Below are 17,512 nucleotides of genomic sequence, written 5' to 3' on the forward strand. Positions count from 1 at the left end.
AGTCTTGTTGACTGCTGTGTCCTTGTACCTAGCTGGCATTCACTTTTTTAAATTAATAAGTTTTAACTAAAACAAAGTACCATAAGCCAAATAGAAAGATGACAAAGGATATGAATACTTAGTTCATTTAAAAAAATACTCATCTTTTCTAATAATAGATTGAAAAGTTAAAATTACACTGAGATCTCATATTTTAATACCTGTCAGACTGGTATAAATTCAGGCCTCTCGTAGCTTACTATGTTGACAAGGGCTTGTTGAAACAGGCACTCTCCTGCATTGCTCAGACTTTAAACTGGTACAACCCATAAAGAGGGCTATTTGGCAATATAAATCAGGATTTCAAATGCATGTATACTTTGACCCCGTACTTTTACTTCAGGGAATTTATCCTGCAAATATGCCCCCATACGCATGAAGTAACTTACAGGGGGCATTCATTGAAGCAGTGTTTGGAGCGGCAAAAAGTTGGAAACAAGTTTAATGTCCATCATTAGGGGATTGGCCTAGTAAATTATGATATATTCATATACTGACTATACAGCTGGCTAAAAAAAATTTTTTTGTTTAGAGAATAAGGATATTCTTTACTGATGTGTAAAAAACTCTCTAAGATACATAGTTCAAAAAAGAAAGCAAAGTACAGGACAGTGCATTTATTGTGCTACCATTTTTGTGGACAAGGGGAATGAGAATATATATTTGTATTTGCTTGTATATGCATAAGGAAACTTTAAAAGGATTTGCTGAGAACAGTGACAGTGGTAACCTGGGGGATTAGGAAACTAAGTAGGTAGTTAAGTGAAAGGTTTTTTACTGTATACCTTTTTATACTTCCTGGCTTTAGAACCGTATGTATGTTTTACCTGTTTAAATAAATAAATTATACTTTAAAAGACAATAATATGGTTAGTTTTAAAAATAGTATCTGAAGTATTACTATAAAGATGAAGGGGTGTGTGTGTGTGTGTATGTGAGAGAGAGAGAGAGAGAGAGAGAAACAGTGCTCTAGTATCCATATCAGCTCCAGGGGCAGGGCAGGGTGGGGTTCGCTAATGTTCATCATAAACCGGAACATCCAGTAGAGTACCATAAGCAAGCATTTTATGATTGCCGCTTTCATGCTAGGCTCACCCAGTTACAGCTCCCATAGCCTGGTAGGACAGCTGTGATGCCATAGCAAGAACTCAGGTTTTGAAGCAAGAGACTTGGATTTGATTCCTGCCTCTGCTGTTTTCTGGCTGTGAGATTTTGGACCAGTTGCTTTAGTGTTCATCTGCCAAAACCTCCCAACATATGAAAAGAATAAATGAGATGACATGAGAGTGCTTTGTAAATTATATAAGTACTTTATATCAATTATATAATACTAAATTATATAAATGCTTTGTAAATACTATATAAAGGGAGCTGTTATTACTTGCATTTTAGTTTATATTGAACGTCAATCAGCCCATCAAGTTGGTCGTAATTGTATTGCTGAATATTAGTCACAAACATAACATTCTTAGCATATGACGTAGTCACTTCCTTCTAAGAAAGTAGAACTATGAATTCCCTCAACCCTCCTGCTCCTCAGCTATCTATCACACTACACCCCTGTTTTCCAGATCCCACCTTCCTCATAACCATTTCCTTCCTACTGAACTTTAGTGACTTGTGTTTGGCAAAAATTATCTTTCTTGGTGAGGGGTATACATATTTCTATCTTTTGTGCTTTGCAGTAGTTTCCTTTCCGCTCCTCATAGGGCTTGAGTCTCCATAAATGTTTTCTCCACGAGGTCAGACTGAGGCAGAGGGCACCAGTGCCCTTGTAAGGCCAACTTTTCTCTCTCCTTCTCTTCTCCGCCATTAATCCCTTACCCTGTTTCATTAATTATCATCTCTCTGTCTTGTATCATCACCCTTTTACTCTAATCCTAATCCTATACTTTGACCTGACAAGTATGCTTAAGTCTCTAAAATAACTTTTTCAAATTTGAATCCCTTCTGTTGTCACTTTTTTTGTTTTTGTTTTTGTTTTGCTTCAAGGAATTATTGCCTCTAATTTCTCAGTTTCCATTCAATCCCCAGTCCATTATGATTTATGAATAACCTGCTGCTTCTCTCGTTGGTCGTCATCCCACTCTGTATTTTTCCTTCCACAGCTGTTGTAGTACATTAATGACCAACATGTCCATCTATACTTTCTCCCTGAGATTTCATCCACTTGCATAGCAGTGGAAACTAATGACTTCCCCCAACTCTCTTCTGAGCTTGAAATTCTTATTAACTGCCTTTGGACTTTCCTGCCTGGTTGTAGGTACTTCAGATTCACCTATCTCCCTAACTAAAATCTCTCTCCTCTCCTCTAGCCTGCTCATCTTCCTGTGTTCCCTGTATCTGTCAATGCCATCACCACCTTCCTAGTCCCTTATGCCTAAACCTCCAGAGTTATCCTTGACTCCTTCCTGACCACTCACATGTAATTTGCCACAAAGCCCTGTCAATTCCACTTCTGAAATATTCTTCTCATACCTCTCCTATTTTCCATCATCACTCAGTCAAGTTTCTTGAAAATGAAACATAATCTGATGTGTCACTTCCTCAACCTTAACAATTTTTATGACTTTCAGTTTCCTACAGGACAAAGTCTGAAGTCCCTGGCATGGCAAACAAGGTTCTTTACAACCTTTTCCTAACCTTCCTTTCCTGCCACCAGCCCTGACCACCCTATCCTCCAGCCACCTCAGGAGTACTCACTGATTTTCTGCATAGGCCTGTGCCAGTCTACATGTTATCTCTGCCAGGAGCCCATTCACCTTCTGCTCAAGAATTAATATCTTTTATGTTGTGTTTCTTTTTTATTTTATTTTATTCTTAATTTTTTATTGACATATAGTTGATTTACAATGTTGTGTTAGTTTCAGGTGTATAGCAAAGTGATTGTTATCCATACATATATATTTTTTTTCTTTTTCAGATTATTTTCCATTGTGGTTTATTACAGGGTATTGAATATAGTTCCCTGTGCTATACAGTAGACTTTGTTGTTTGTCTGTTTTATATATTAGTAGTTTGTATCTGCTAATCCCAAACTCCTAATTTATCCCTCCTCCACCCCCTTTCTCCTTTGGTAACCATAAGTTTGTTTTCTGTGTCTGTGGGTTTGTTCTGTTTTGTAAATATGTTCATTTGTATCATATTTTAGATTCCGCATATAAGTGAGATCATATGATACTTGTCTTTCTCTTTCTGATTTACTTCACTTCGTATGACAATCTCTGGGTCCATCCATGTTGCTGCAAATGGCATTATTTCATTCTTTTTTATGGCTGAGTAATATTCCATTGTGTGTGTGTGTGTGTGTGTGTTGCATATATGTATATGCCACATCTTCTTTATCCATTCATTTCTTGATGGACATTTAGGTTACATCCATAGTGTTGCTGTGAACATTGGGGTGCATGTATCTTTTCAAATTAGAGTTTTGTCTGGATATATGCCCAGGAGTGGGATTGCTGAATCATATGGCAACTCTATTTTTAGTTTTTCAAGGAACCTCCAGACTATTTTCCATAGTGGCTGCACTAATTTACATTCCCACCATATGTTGCCTTTCTTGATCATACAAAATTAATCAGTCCTGTAGCACTTTGTTCACATCTCCAGTATAATATTTCTCCTATGTTAAAACTATCTCATGAGCTACTTAAGGACAGCACCTAGATCTTTTTAATTTCCGTATTGCCACAGCAGAATACCTGGAATATAGAATTCCGATTACTTGTGGAATCAATAAATTGAAAGTCAAAGGAAAGAGAAAGCCCACATTGAGCGTGCAGAGCTTCCATGTTGTCTTGTGAATGGCAAATTGAGAGGGCGTTAAAAACTTGATTTCTGCAGTCTGGCACACCTGGGTTCAAACCATTGCTGTAACACTTACTAGCCTTGCCCGTAAAGTGGTGATGATGAGGTGGCTGTGAGAATTAAATGTAAAACACATCTCAGGGCTCCCCTGGTGGCCTGGTGGTTGAGACTCCGCACTCTCACTGCCAAGGGCACAGGTTCAGTCCCTGGTCGGGGAACTAAGATCCTGCAAGCCGTGCAGTGCAGCCAAAAAAAAAAAAAAAAAAAAAGGACATATCACAATCCGTAGTACCGTGTAATAATTTTAAGCTATTATTAAGCATGTTATATATTTTTATTGAATAATAGTATTCCTCTGTAGTGATACTTGGTTAAACTCTAGTCAAAAATGAGGTACAAGAGTGGCATGGTCTCACATGCGCTTCCTCAGAGAACGCTGTCTTAACCAAGCTGATTTTATCTTATCAGCAACAGTGACAGTCAGTCTACTTCCATCTCCTGTTTCATTTACTTCTCTGTTATTTTTCTCCTTTTGTCTCATTATTTTTATTTTGCTGTTGTTGTTAGTGCTCTTGGGATTCATTCTACCCTTTACAAAAAGTGAGTTTTAGATACAGTAATACCACAAAGGAAACTGAACTTGAAGAATAGGAAAGGATAAACCCAGGATAAGGATTTATAAGTAACAAAGTGGTGGTTAGGTTAAGAGGAAAGTAGAATCTAAGGAAGTTCTACTTCCATTCCTTTATTCATCACTTGTTTATTGTTCTCTTCCTCTGTACAGGGCAAGATGGGAATGGGGTGGGGACAGGGTGGGAGGGCATCAGAATTAAGGCCTAGTTTCTCTCTGTAAAGGTTTTTTTTTAATTGAATATTTTTTTGAGATAACTGTAGATGGTAAGAAATAATACCGAGAGATCCCTCGTAAATCACTTCAAGGATTTTTAAGTCTTATTAATAATAAAGGTGAGGAACTTCCCTGGTGCTGCAGTGGTTAAGAATCTGCCTGCCAATGCAGGGGACATAGGTTTGAGCCCTGGTTTGGGAAGACCCCACATGCTGCAAAGCGACTAAGCAACTAAAGCCATGCACCACAGCTACTTAGCCTGCACTCCAGAGCCCGTGAGTCACCGCTGCTGAGCCCGCACGCCACAACTACTAAAGCCCACGCACCTAGAGCCCGTGCTCTGCAACAAGAGATGCCACCACCATGAGAAGCCCGCACACCGCAACGAAGAGTAGCCCCTGCCCACCGCAACTAAAGAAAGCTCGCATGCAGCAACAAAGACCCAATGCAGCCAAAAATAAATAAATATATATATATATTAAAAAAATAATAATGAAGGTGAGATAGTTCCTTGTATAACTGATATGAAAACACAGGTAGAAAGCACTTTATGATTTTGAAAAAGGTGAGTGTACTCTGCTTGCAGCTGCAGCAAGTAAAGAAGGCTTCATGCAGGTGTCATTTTTAAGTCAAACCTCAAAGGATGAGTACAATTGTATTAGGTTGAGAATGGAAGGTGAGAATGAAGTAAGCCACGAGCCAGGTGAAGGGAGGACCTGGGTTCCTTCAGTGGACAGTGGTAAATAATCTTGGCTTTTAAACTGAATACTTCTTGTAAATTGATTCTTTCTTGCCTCAGGTTTTTGGAACTCATGTAATAATGGGCCTATTGATAATCTCGGGCCTGTTGATAATCTCGGGTCTAATGATTAAATTTTCTGTTTTTGATACAGAACACCTTGATTCTACTGGGAGTCTAATTTACTGAACAAGTCTCTCTTGTGCTTTTAGAACGACAGTAGAGAGCGGCATGAGCACGGCAGCGAGAGGCGGAGGCATGGCAACTCTGAGTCGTTATCCAATGGCCGAGCCCCCGGTAACTCACAGCAGGTGGTGGAACAAGAGGAAGAGGAAGATGAGGAGCTGACATTGAAATATGGCGCCAAACATGTGATCATGCTCTTTGTCCCCGTGACTCTCTGTATGGTGGTGGTCGTGGCCACCATCAAGTCAGTCAGCTTTTATACCCGGAAGGATGGGCAGCTGTACGTATGAGTATTGTGTGTCATTATGCTCAGGGCCAGCATAGCTGTCCTTCATAGCATGTCATCACCACCTTGAAGGCCTCTGCACTGAAGGGACATGAAGGCTAGGGAGTCCATCCTCTGATGGCCAGAAGCAGATGATGCTTTAAGTAGAGAAACTGAAAGCTGCAGAATTATATTTTTTATGTGGTGTCCCTAGATAGGGTTGAATTTATTTGGAATTGAGCAGTTGAGTAGTGATTTTACCACCTCAGGGCCACTGGGCCCATTGTTCTTCTCCCTGGAATGTTCTTTTCCTTTTCTAACTTTGGTGGATTAATTCCTATCATCCTTCTCATCTTGGCTTAAATGTTGAGCCCTAAAAGATAACTTCCCTGATCCTCCTAACAGAATTAGGTCCTTCCTGGTATCCTTTCTCAGCAACCTGTTCTTTTTTCACTTGTTACAGTATGCAAGTATATATTTATTTTCATTATTTAATGCTTGGTTTCCTTCTGTACTATGAGGCCTGTGAGGGCACTTTGTTTCCAAGGTGAGGTATGTAATAAATGCTCAGCCAAAAAAGAAGTTGTTCAGTGAAAGGGTGAAGAAGTAATGCAGGCTGGCACTAAGTGTTTGCAGAACTGTCATGTAGATTTCTCTGGTGCTGTTGGTGTCGACCCTTTGTCTCCAGGAAAAATGCTTTGATTCAGATGTCACCTAGTTCTGTCTCTAGGACTCTTGTGGGGCTCAAAAAGTTTTAAATGAATTTCGAAGTTGGCGAGTGTCTGGAAAATTCTGTGGGGTTCTGAAAGCCAAGCTTTTAACCTTTCGGGAGAAAGGGTAAGGCAGTGAGTGAAGGACAGGGATTGGAAACAATAACCAAAAGAGGTTGGGGAATATTCTCTCTGTAAGTTAGAGTTAGGTTTGGCTGCATATTAAAGAACGGGTTAGCAAGCTATGCCCCACAGGCCAGATCTGCCTGCCACCTCCTTTTGTAAATGAAGTTTTATTGGAACACTGCCATGTCCATTCATTTATATATTGTCTATGGCTGCTTTCATGCTACAGTGGCAGAGTTGAGTGGTTGCAACAGAGACCATATGACGCACAAAGCTTAAAATATTTACTCTAGTTTTTTACAGAAAGTTTGCTGAGCCCATTATAGAAAATCAAAACAGGGAATTCCCTGGCATTCCAGTGGTTAGGACTCGGTGCTTTCACTGCCGGGGCCTGGCTTCGATCCCTGGTTGGGGAACTAAGATCCTGCAAGCCGTGGCGCGGCCAAAAGAAAGAAAATCAAAACAACTGGTTTGAATGATGCACATATTTTCTCTCTCTCCCACAGAGTAGTGCAGAGGTAGTCGTTCAGATTGTGTAGTGGCTTCTCTTCATCAAGGACTGAGGCTCCTTCGTCCCTTCTTTTTTGGCTTCTACCCTCTAGGTTATTTTGGGGTCCAGTATTGGTGCTGGAGCCCCAGCCTTCATTCAGACAGCAGGAAGGAGTGGGGGAGAAAAGGCCATGAGACGTGACTCTCAGCAGAACTAACTCCTCCCTTAGAAGTTCCACACAACACATCTCCCTATTACTCATTGGCCATTACTTATTCTCATGGCCACACATAACTGTAGGGGAGGCAGAAATAAAGTCTTCTACTGGGAACATTGGTACCTGGGATAAAAGTGTTTTTATGTGAATGAGAAGCAAGGGCAAGCTGGATATGTGACATTATCTCAAGACAACTTCAGTTGCAGTCACCGTACAGATGAAGGATAATTATCAGCCATTTTACCTTCCTCTGACAACCACTTGTAGCCTAGGTAGCTTATGGCAGAATCTGGTACTTTTTTTTTTTTTTTTTGAGTTTTCAGAGTATAGTTGCTTTACAATGTTGTGTTGGTTTCTGCTGTACAGCAAAGTGAATCAGCTATACATATACATATATCCCCTCTTTTTTGGATTTCCTTCCCATTTAGGTCACCACAGAGCACTGAGTAGAGTTCCCTGTGCTGTGTAGTAGGTTCTCATTGGTTATCAGAATCTGGTACTTTAACAAATCACTAATAAGCTGTGGAGAAAGAACATTTGATGAGGTAATTATTTCGGTATAAATCATCCACTAGATGGAGCCAGTGTCTGGCTCACATAGGTCCACCTCCATATTTTAACTATCTCCTTTTATTTTGAAGGACTTATTTTAGCATATAGCTATTTTTATTAGGTTAAAAACTCTTGGTTAGATTGATGAGATGGAAAAAAGTGACTTATATCAGTTGAATCAAGGAAACAAAACTGGTGTTGGAGAGCATGTAGTTTGGAATCTCCATTTACACTTACCTGGGGCTTTTGTGTTTTATTTTATTTTAGAATCTATACGCCATTCACAGAAGACACCGAGACTGTGGGGCAGAGAGCCCTGCACTCAATTCTGAATGCTGCTATCATGATCAGCGTCATTGTCATCATGACTATTCTCCTGGTGGTTCTATATAAATACAGGTGCTATAAGGTGAGCATGAGACACAGAGCTTTGCTTTCCACCATCTTCTTTTCATGGTTGGGTTTTGTTGTCACCTTACTTGGTCTAGTAAAGAAAAAGGTATAATATTCTAGAACTAAGTTAATTTTTAGTTTCCCCCCTCATTTGTGGAACATTTAAAAAATACAAAAAGGCATATATGAAAAACAAATGTTTTCATATAATATCACACTCTAAATGGTCTTAACGTTTTAATTTGCTGTATACTTCGGACATTCCAGAAGGATATATCCTGAACCTTTGTGAATTCCCTCATTGACAGATAGCACTGTAGCATATAATTGTCCCCATAAAGTAACGTATAACTACAAAAATTCAGACTCTCAACTTGAGTACAGAACAGCAAAGCCACCTTCAGCTGCTGTTGTTAAACTCATTGGTGACTGGCCGAATTCCCGGTTCTAAATTCGTAGATGTCCATTCCCTCTCTCTCTCCTGCAGGAACACAAATTCTTTACTTGGGAAACAAAGGCAGGGGAGGTTGTGCAGGAAAGACACAGGCCCAGCCCTCCCAGCCTCTGGTCCCCTACCTCACTCTCTACCTAAGTGACTTGCTTGTGAATTTCAGCTAACTGGCACGTGTTTCAGATTCATGCCTCAGAAAACGGACAAATTATCACAGGTCATGAACCTTTAGGCTCATTCTCAAATAAAAGAAATATTAACTTTTCAAATATTGAATTCTGCTCTCTTTTTAGTATTTACTTCTGTATATTCTTTAACATGGTTAAAATCAAATGCATAATCAGTATGTGTCCTTTTTTAACTTTTACTTTGGCATGAGCATTTTTCCATATTACAAATTCTTAGCAAATATGTCTAATGGTTACATAATATTTGACTCAATGAGTGTATTGTAATTCACTTCCCCTAATTTGGACATTTAAGTTGTTTCCAGATTTTCGCTCTTCTAAAAAACAATGAATGTCTTTATGCATAGAACTTTTCCATTTTTCAAATTATTTCCTTAGGGTAAAATCCTAGGCACAGAATTTCTGGAGCAAATTATCTGCATATTTTTAACTGTCTTGCTATGCAGAATTTTGTTTTCAAGATGATAGTATCAATTTGTACTTAACACTGGTAGTGAAAGAGGCTGTCTTACCCCACCTTCACCAGCGTTTAATTTTTTTAAAAAAAATCTGTGCTAACCCTCATAGGCAAAGCAAAAATGTCTTAATTTGCATTTAGTTGATTATTAATAAGATAGAATACCTTTTCAATGTTCACAAACTCTAAAATTATACAGAGTTTAACCTTGTTTGTTGAGTGGGTGGAAGTATTAACCTAAGTGATGACCATTTGCAGTCTGACATCAGAATCTAGAGATTGAAGACAGAAGATGTGTGTGATGGCGACAGGTAGTCATCAACACTCAGAGAGCCAAAGAGCAAATGATGTAAACCCATGTTGAGAAGCATACTCCTCCCCCTGCTTAAATATGCTCATGTCTCAATTACTTTATCTTTTTTTTTCCCACTATATATATTTGTTTATGTATAAGTGTTTACCTGCCAGCTTTATTGGACTTTCTTTGTGACTTGTATCTGGATTATATGCTACTTTTATTCCTCACATGTTATTGGGAGTCACCTGGGGTTTTGCATTCTTCTTTGGTGTTAGGAGGCCTCTTTCTGCTTTGCTAGCAGGAACTTAGAGGGCTTCTCCTGGAGCTCATAGTCTTGCTAATGTCCACTTGGGTTGTGTTGAGTTCAGGTGGAGGAGGGTAGTACTGGAGGGAAAAAGTGGTAAACTCATCGCTGGCTTCCTGGTACTTCTGACTCCCCTACTGGCAGCTGCACGCATTCGATCCAGGTTTTGTAGTTGTATCCTGCAGGTAGAACTAGAACTTATCCTGATGTATTTTTGGTCAGTTTTGTGCATATTTTAGTTAATGCTTCATATTAGACAATCTAAAAGGTTTATACTTGGCTGGATTTCCACATTCACCCATTCATTTTTGTGTTGTTTTCTTTTGCTTTTTAATATTCAAGTCTTAGCAAACACAGCCAATTCTATAGAAACAAGTTGTTAATTTTGACTCCTAGTATAAAAATAAAAGGAGCTTTTGAGTCAGAAATTCAGAAACTTGCCAGGACCTGTTTGGAAATAAGCCCTGAGGATTTGTGTGTCAGTGGTTGATTGTGCAATGTCTCTGAGAAGCCCAAGAAGCTAAAAGACCAAACAAACCTTAAAAAGGAAGAAATGGAAAAGGCAGTTAATTATTATATATCATTTGTTATAGATGGAACTGTATAGCTTACTAAAGTCACATGATATCTGGCCTAGATAGTTCAGTGTTTAGAGGAGATCCTTGCTGTTCTGTACTGAAGCAGGGGCTCTTTTCTTTCAGAGCCTTTAGCACAGGAAAGCTGAACTAGGGATTGTAGCAAGATGAGAAAGGCCTGTTTTACCACCTGATGTTCTAGAAAAAGGGAAGGTGTTATTTAGTCACCATCAGAAGAGGCTTTGAATTTAGGTAATAATTCAGAAAATCATAACATCAGCGATTAACCTAAATAAGAAGACCATTTACAACCATTATTACAGGCAGAGGGCTAATATTTTTACCATATGAAGAGCAGTTACAAATAATTAAAATTATGAACATCCTAATAAGAAATTTTAAAAATCCAAGCAGAGAAATTATGAAGGAAATATAGATGGCCAGGAGAGGGAGAGGAAGAGAGAGGGAGAGAGAGGTATATGTGTATTTCCTCACTAGCAAAAAATATATATATTAAAATAACAAATTAACATATTTAACTTATTGACTTGGTGAAGGTTAATCAGGCCTTTTTTTGTGGAGTCACTAAGCCAGTATGTATCAATAGTCAGTAATTAGAAAATGTTTGTACACTTTGGTTCTATATTTTGCTTTCATGATTTATCCCAAAGGGTTAAAAATGCTGGAAAATATTTGCATACTAGATACTACTCCTAGCATAAAATATAATTGGAAAAAGAAGGAAACCCCCACAAATTCCATGCATAAGGGAAAAGTTAAATTGTGGGTTCATGCATGTAAGTAGACTATTATTTAGTCATTTAAAAATCATATTTTAAAAAAATATTTGGTGGGATAAGAATTTGTCTTTAATAAAAAATTAGTTTAAAAAGCAGAATATAAAATTTTCTATTACCTGATTCTAATTTTTTTAGAAGGTCTTTACATATGCAGACAGAAAACATTTCTGAAAGGAAATGTTAATGTCAACTTTGGTTCTCATTGGTCAGTGGGAATTGTTTTTTCTTTTAGTGTTTCTATATTTTCTATATGTTATAAGCATATGTTACTTTGTATTCAGAAAAATGCTGTTTTTCTTAAATAAAAAACATTCTCATGTTCCCTTGCCCCTTCACCCATAAAACAAGGCAAAAAGCATTTCTTAAGAAAGTGGAGGATTTCTGGTATATAATATTTACTCTAACCCTTAATTTGGAGCTCAGTATGGAATACCAGTGTACATCTCCCACTCTTTAAAGTTTTTCTGTTTTGTAATATTTTATATACTTTTTAGTTTTATAACTTGGATTATGTCTAAAGCTAAGACTTGTGATGGGCTGGGATGCAGGTGGGAAGATTCATTTCTGCTTATTATTATTTTTTTTGCAGATGAACTAGAGTAAGGACTCCCTTTAGAATATTTTGCTAAAGTTGAAGTACTTAGAGGGAAATGTACAGGTGTCTTCAGTTTACTTTGATATGTATTAAAATGGGCTAATGGGTGGAGAGATGGATAGATGTGTTGCAAAGCAAGTACAGCAAAATGTGAATGGTAGAATTTTGGTGGTATCTGGGCAGTGGTTCGTTGTGTGTTTGAAAATTTTTAGAATAAAATGTTAGGGGAGGGGCTACCCTGGTGGCGCAGTGGTTGAGAATCCGCCTGCCAATGCAGGGGACATGGGTTCAAGCCCTGGTCCGGGAAGATCCCACATGCTGTGGAGCAGCTAAGCCTGTGCGCCACAACTACTGAGCCTGTGCTCTAGAGCCCACGAGCCACAACTACTAAAGCCCATGTGCCACAACTACTGAAGCCCGCGTGCCTAGAACCTGTGCTCTGCAACAAGAGAAGCCACCACAATGAGAAGCCTGCGCCCCGCAACAAAGAGTAGTCCCCGCTCACTGCAACTAGAGAAAGCCCGCGTGCAGCAGCGAAGACCCAATGCAACCAAAAATTAAATAAATGAATAAAAAAAAAAATGTTAGGGGAGGTTTTTATGGAGGAACACCAGATATTAAATTTGTTGTATTCAGATAGTCAATTTAGAATATCTAAATGTCAAAGGAATACCAACTTTTGTGATATAAAGCCACTCTTTTTACCTTTTCCCAAATTGTAACATTTTATAAAATTGTTTTAAAGAAAGAATTTTTTTTTTTTTTTTTTTTTTTTTTTTTTGCGGTACGCGGGCCTCTCCCTGTTGTGGCCTCTCCCGTTGCGGAGCACAGGCTCCGGACGCTCAGACTCAGCGGCCATGGCTCACGGGCCCAGCCGCTCCGCGGCATGTGGGATCTTCCCAGACCGGGGCACGAACCCGTGTCCCCTGCATCGGTAGGCGGACTCTCAACCACTGCGCCACCAGGGAAGCCCAAGAAAGAATTTTTAAGGAATCTTTTCTTCAAAAGAATTGACAATCACAGATCACCTTGAGTGATCAAAATGGAACCACAAGACAAAATTAACATAGATTCTAATGTTAACATTAGTAACAACTAGATTTTGATAGCTTAGAGTGAGATAATTGGAACAGCTGGATCTGGGAGGTGTGTGTGGGAGATTTTTTTTTAAAAAGAAGACAGGGCCTCCGTGGTGGCGCAGTGGTTGAGAGTCCGCCTGCCGATGCAGGGGATACGGGTTCGTGCCCTGGTCCGGGAGGATCCCATATGCCGCGGAGCGGCTGGGCCCGTGAGCCATGGCCGCTGAGCCTGCGCATCTGGAGCCTGTGCTCCGCAATGGGAGAGGCCACAACAGTGAGAGGCCCGTGTACCGCAAAAAAATAAAAATAAAAATAAAAAGAAGACAAAATAATATTCTTGATTTGGAGCTTTTCTTTTCTCCTTTTTCTTTAGGGTTTGATTTGGTCTTTTCTGATTAAGAGATATGTTTGGGAAAGTTGTTGATTAAGTAACTCCTGTCATTAAACAGTAAAGTTCATTGAAAGCATAAAACATATTATGGGTGTATCTGCCTCAAAATAATTTCACTTTTGGTTAAAAATTACCTGACAATTTATCATGCTTCTCCACTCTAATTTTTAAAACCCCAGACTCCTTGGGTTGTATAGTATTTTCCCCAGTATACTTATTACATAAAATTACCATAAATTTTTTTTATCTTGTGTAATAGATTATAAAAATCAAGGTCTGGGGACTTCCCTGACGGTCTAGTGGTTAAGACTCCAGGCTTCCACTGCAGGGGGCACAGGTTCAACCCCTCGTTGGGGAACTCAGATCCCACATGCCACATGGTGTGGCCAAAGAAATTAATTAAAAATCAGGTTCTGGGGCCTCCCTGGTGGCGCAGTGGTTGAGAGTCCGCCTGCCGATGCAGGGGATACGGGTTCGTGCCCCGGTCTGGGAGGATCCCATATGCCGCGGAGCGGCTGGGCCCGTGAGCCATGGCCGCTGGGCCTGCGCATCCGGAGCCTGTGCTCCGCAACGGGAGAGGCCACAACAGTGAGAGGCCCGCATACCGCAAAAAGAAAAAGAAAAAAAAAAAAAAAAAAAAAAAATCAGGTTCTGATTCTATCTCTCATATTAATAAGCTGTACATGAGTAATAATGACTAATATTTATATAGTTCTATATGAATTCTGCATAATATTAATGGACTGACATATAAGTATTAACTTATTAATGAACCAAGTAAAATAAACATAGCATAGCAATACTTATTGAAACCTCAGATTCAATAATACTTATAGGGGCTTCCCTGGTGGCGCAGTGGTTGAGAGTCTGCCTGCCAATGCAGGGGACACGGCTTCGGGCCCTGGTCCGGGAAGATCCCACATGCCGTGGAGCGACTGGACCCGTGAGCCACAACTGCTGAGCCTGCGCGTCTGGAGCCTGTGCTCCGCAACGACAGAGGCTGCGATAGTGAGAGGCCCGCGCACCGCGATGAGGAGTGGCCCCCGCTTGCCGCAACTAGAGAAAGCCCTCGCACAGAAACGAAGACCCAACACAGCCAAAAAATAAATTAATTAATTAAAAATAATAATAATAATAATAATAATAATACTTATAGAAACCTCAGAATATTCTTTTGTCAAATGGTTATGTAATTTAGACAGCCTATTTTCTCTGTACAGTTAAAGTATGTGTACATAGGTCACTTAACTGAATATCTGATTTTCAATTTTATTGAATTTGATTTATCAATTATTTTATTTTATCAAGTTATTATCGATTACTTATCAATTAATTTATTGTTTATTTAAGAAATACATCAAAATTCCTCCATTGAAAATATTGCTGCTTTAAAGTTTAAATGTTAACTGTTGACTCTGTTGATAATTTTTTTAATCGAAGTATAGTTAATTTACAGTATTTTATTAGTTTCAGGTATACAGCATAGTGATTTGTTATTTTTACAGATTATACTCAATTAAAAGTTATTACAAGATAATGGCTATAATTCCATGTGCTATATAATATATTCTTGTTGCTTATCTATTTTATACATAGTGGTTTGTACCTCCTAATCCCATACCCCTAATTTGTTTTTGTTTTTGTTTTTGTTTTTTTATTGGAGTATAGTTGCTTTACAATGTTGTGTTGGTTTCAGGAGTACAGCAAAGTGAATCAGTTATATGTCTATATATATCCACTCTTTTTTTTTTTTTTCAGATTCTTTCCCATATAGGCCATTACAGAGTATTGAGTAGAGTCCCCTGTGCTATACAGCAGGTTCTTATTAGTTATCTATCTTATATATAGTAGTGTGTATATGTCCATTCCAATCTCCCAGTTTATCCCTCCCCACCCTTATCCCCTGGTAACCATAAGTTTGTTTTCTACATCTATGAGTCTACTTCTCTTTTGTAAATAAGCTCATTTGTACTCTTATTTTTAGATTCCACATATAAGCAATATCATATGATATTTGTCTTTCTTTGTCTGACTTCATTCCGTATGACAATCTCTAGGTCCATCCATGTTGCTGCAAGTGGCATTATTTTGTTCTTTTTACAGCTGAGTAATATTCCATTGTATGTATGTACCGTATCTTCTTTATCCATTCGTCTGTCGATGGACATTTAGGTTGCTTCCATGTACTGGCTATTGTAAATAGTGCTGCAATGAACATTGGCATACCTCTAAATTGTACCCCTCACTTCCCATTCCCCTTTGGTAACCACTAATCTGTTTTCTATATCTGTGCATCTGTTTCTGTTTTACATGTACATTTGTATTACTTTTTAGATTCCACATATAAGTGGTATCATACAGTATTTGTCTTTCTCTGTCTGACTTATTTCACTAAGCCTAATACTCTCTAGGTCCATCCACATTGCTGCAAATGGAAGAATTTTATTCTTTTTTAAGGCTGAATAATATTCCTCTGTGTGTGTGTGTGTGTGTGTGTGTGTATGTATGTTTGTGTGTGTGTACACATCTTATTTATCCGTTCTTCTGTTGATGGACAGTTGGGTTGCTTCCATATCTTGCCTGTTGTAAATAGTGCTGCTGTGAACATAGGGGTGCATGTATCTTTTCAAATTAGTGTTTTTGTTTTTCCTGGATACATACCCAGGAGTGGAATTACTGGATCATATGGTAGTTTTATTTTTAGTTTTTTGAGGAACCTCCATACTGGTTTCCACAGTGGCTGCACAAATTTACATTCCCACCAACAGGGTACACAAGTTCCCTTTTCTCCACATTCTCGCCAATACTTGTTATTTGTGGTCATTTTGATGATAGCTATTCTGACAAGTATGAGGTGATAACTCGTTTTGATTTGCATTTCTCTAATAATTAACAATATTGAGCATCTTTGCATGTGCCTGTTGGCCATGTGTATGTATTCTTTGGAAAAATGTCTCTTTAGGCCTTCTGCCCATTTTTTGATTGGGTTGTTTTTTTTTTTTTTTTTTTTTTTTTTTTTTTCGGTATGAGGGCCTCTCACTGTTGTGGCCTCTCCTGTTGCGGCGCACAGGCTCCGGACGCGCAGGTCCAGCGGCCATAGCTCACGGGCCCAGCCGCTCCGCGGCATGTGGGACCTTCCCGAACCAGGGCACGAACCCTCGTCCCCTGCATCGGCAGGCGGACTCTCAACCACTGCGCCACCAGGGAAGCCCGGGTTGTTTGTTTTTTGACATTGAGTTGTTTGGTTTGTTCATATATTTTGGATATTAACCCCTTGTCAGTCATATCATTTGCAAATATTTTCTCCCATTCCGTAGGTTGTCTTTGTCTTTGTTTTTTTTTTAAAAAAAAAAAACAATAACCCTTAAATTTTTATTTATTTATTTATTTATTTATTTATTTATTTATTTATTTATTTATTTAGGCTGCGTTGGGTCTTCATTGCTGCTTGCGGGCTTTCTCTAGTTGCGGCGAGCGGGGGCTATTCTTCATTGCTGTGCACTGGCATCTTATTGTGGTGGCTCCTCTTGTTGCAGACCATGAGTTCGATGTGCGCGGGCTTTGGTAGTTGTGGCACGCGGGCTCAGTAGTTGTGACTCACGGGCCCTAGAGCACAGGCTCAGTAGTTGTGGTGCAGGGGCTTAGTTGCTCCGCAGCATGTGGGATCTTCCCGGACCAGGGCTCAAACCTGTGTCCCCTGCATTGGTAGGCAGATTCTTAACCACTGCACCACCAGGGAAGTCCCATAGGTTGTCTTCGATAATTTGGTTTTTTTAATGTATTCTTTTCTTTTTAAGATTTTATCTATTTCTAAAGGAACGAAGGTCTACATGTATTTTGGTGAAATTTCTATTTATATTATGAGTAGTTCAGTACCAAAGAGTTCTGTTATAGGTACTCACTGATCCCAAAGCTGCTTGTGTTTTGCCATTTGAAAATTATAACACATACAGAAGTAATATATAATTTTTGAAGTAAGAAATTTGGGTTTTTTTAGGGT

At 39.0% G+C, this 17,512-nt stretch overlaps 1 protein-coding gene across 3 annotated transcripts in view; it reads left to right on the forward strand.

Moving 5' to 3' along the window:
- The window catches only part of PSEN1 (presenilin 1), an 88,688-nt gene that overhangs the window by 34,263 nt on the left and 36,913 nt on the right, over nt 1–17,512 (forward strand). For all 3 annotated transcript variants that reach the window (XM_081229775.1, XM_081229777.1, XM_081229776.1), the window contains 2 exons: nt 5,648–5,901; nt 8,249–8,390. In XM_081229775.1, the coding sequence (XP_081085901.1) occupies nt 5,648–5,901; nt 8,249–8,390 (396 nt within the window). The remainder of the gene's footprint in view (nt 1–5,647; nt 5,902–8,248; nt 8,391–17,512) is intronic.

Source organism: Mesoplodon bidens, assembly GCF_964165515.1.
Source record: "Mesoplodon bidens genome assembly, chromosome: 3".
Lineage (NCBI taxonomy): Eukaryota > Metazoa > Chordata > Mammalia > Artiodactyla > Ziphiidae > Mesoplodon > Mesoplodon bidens.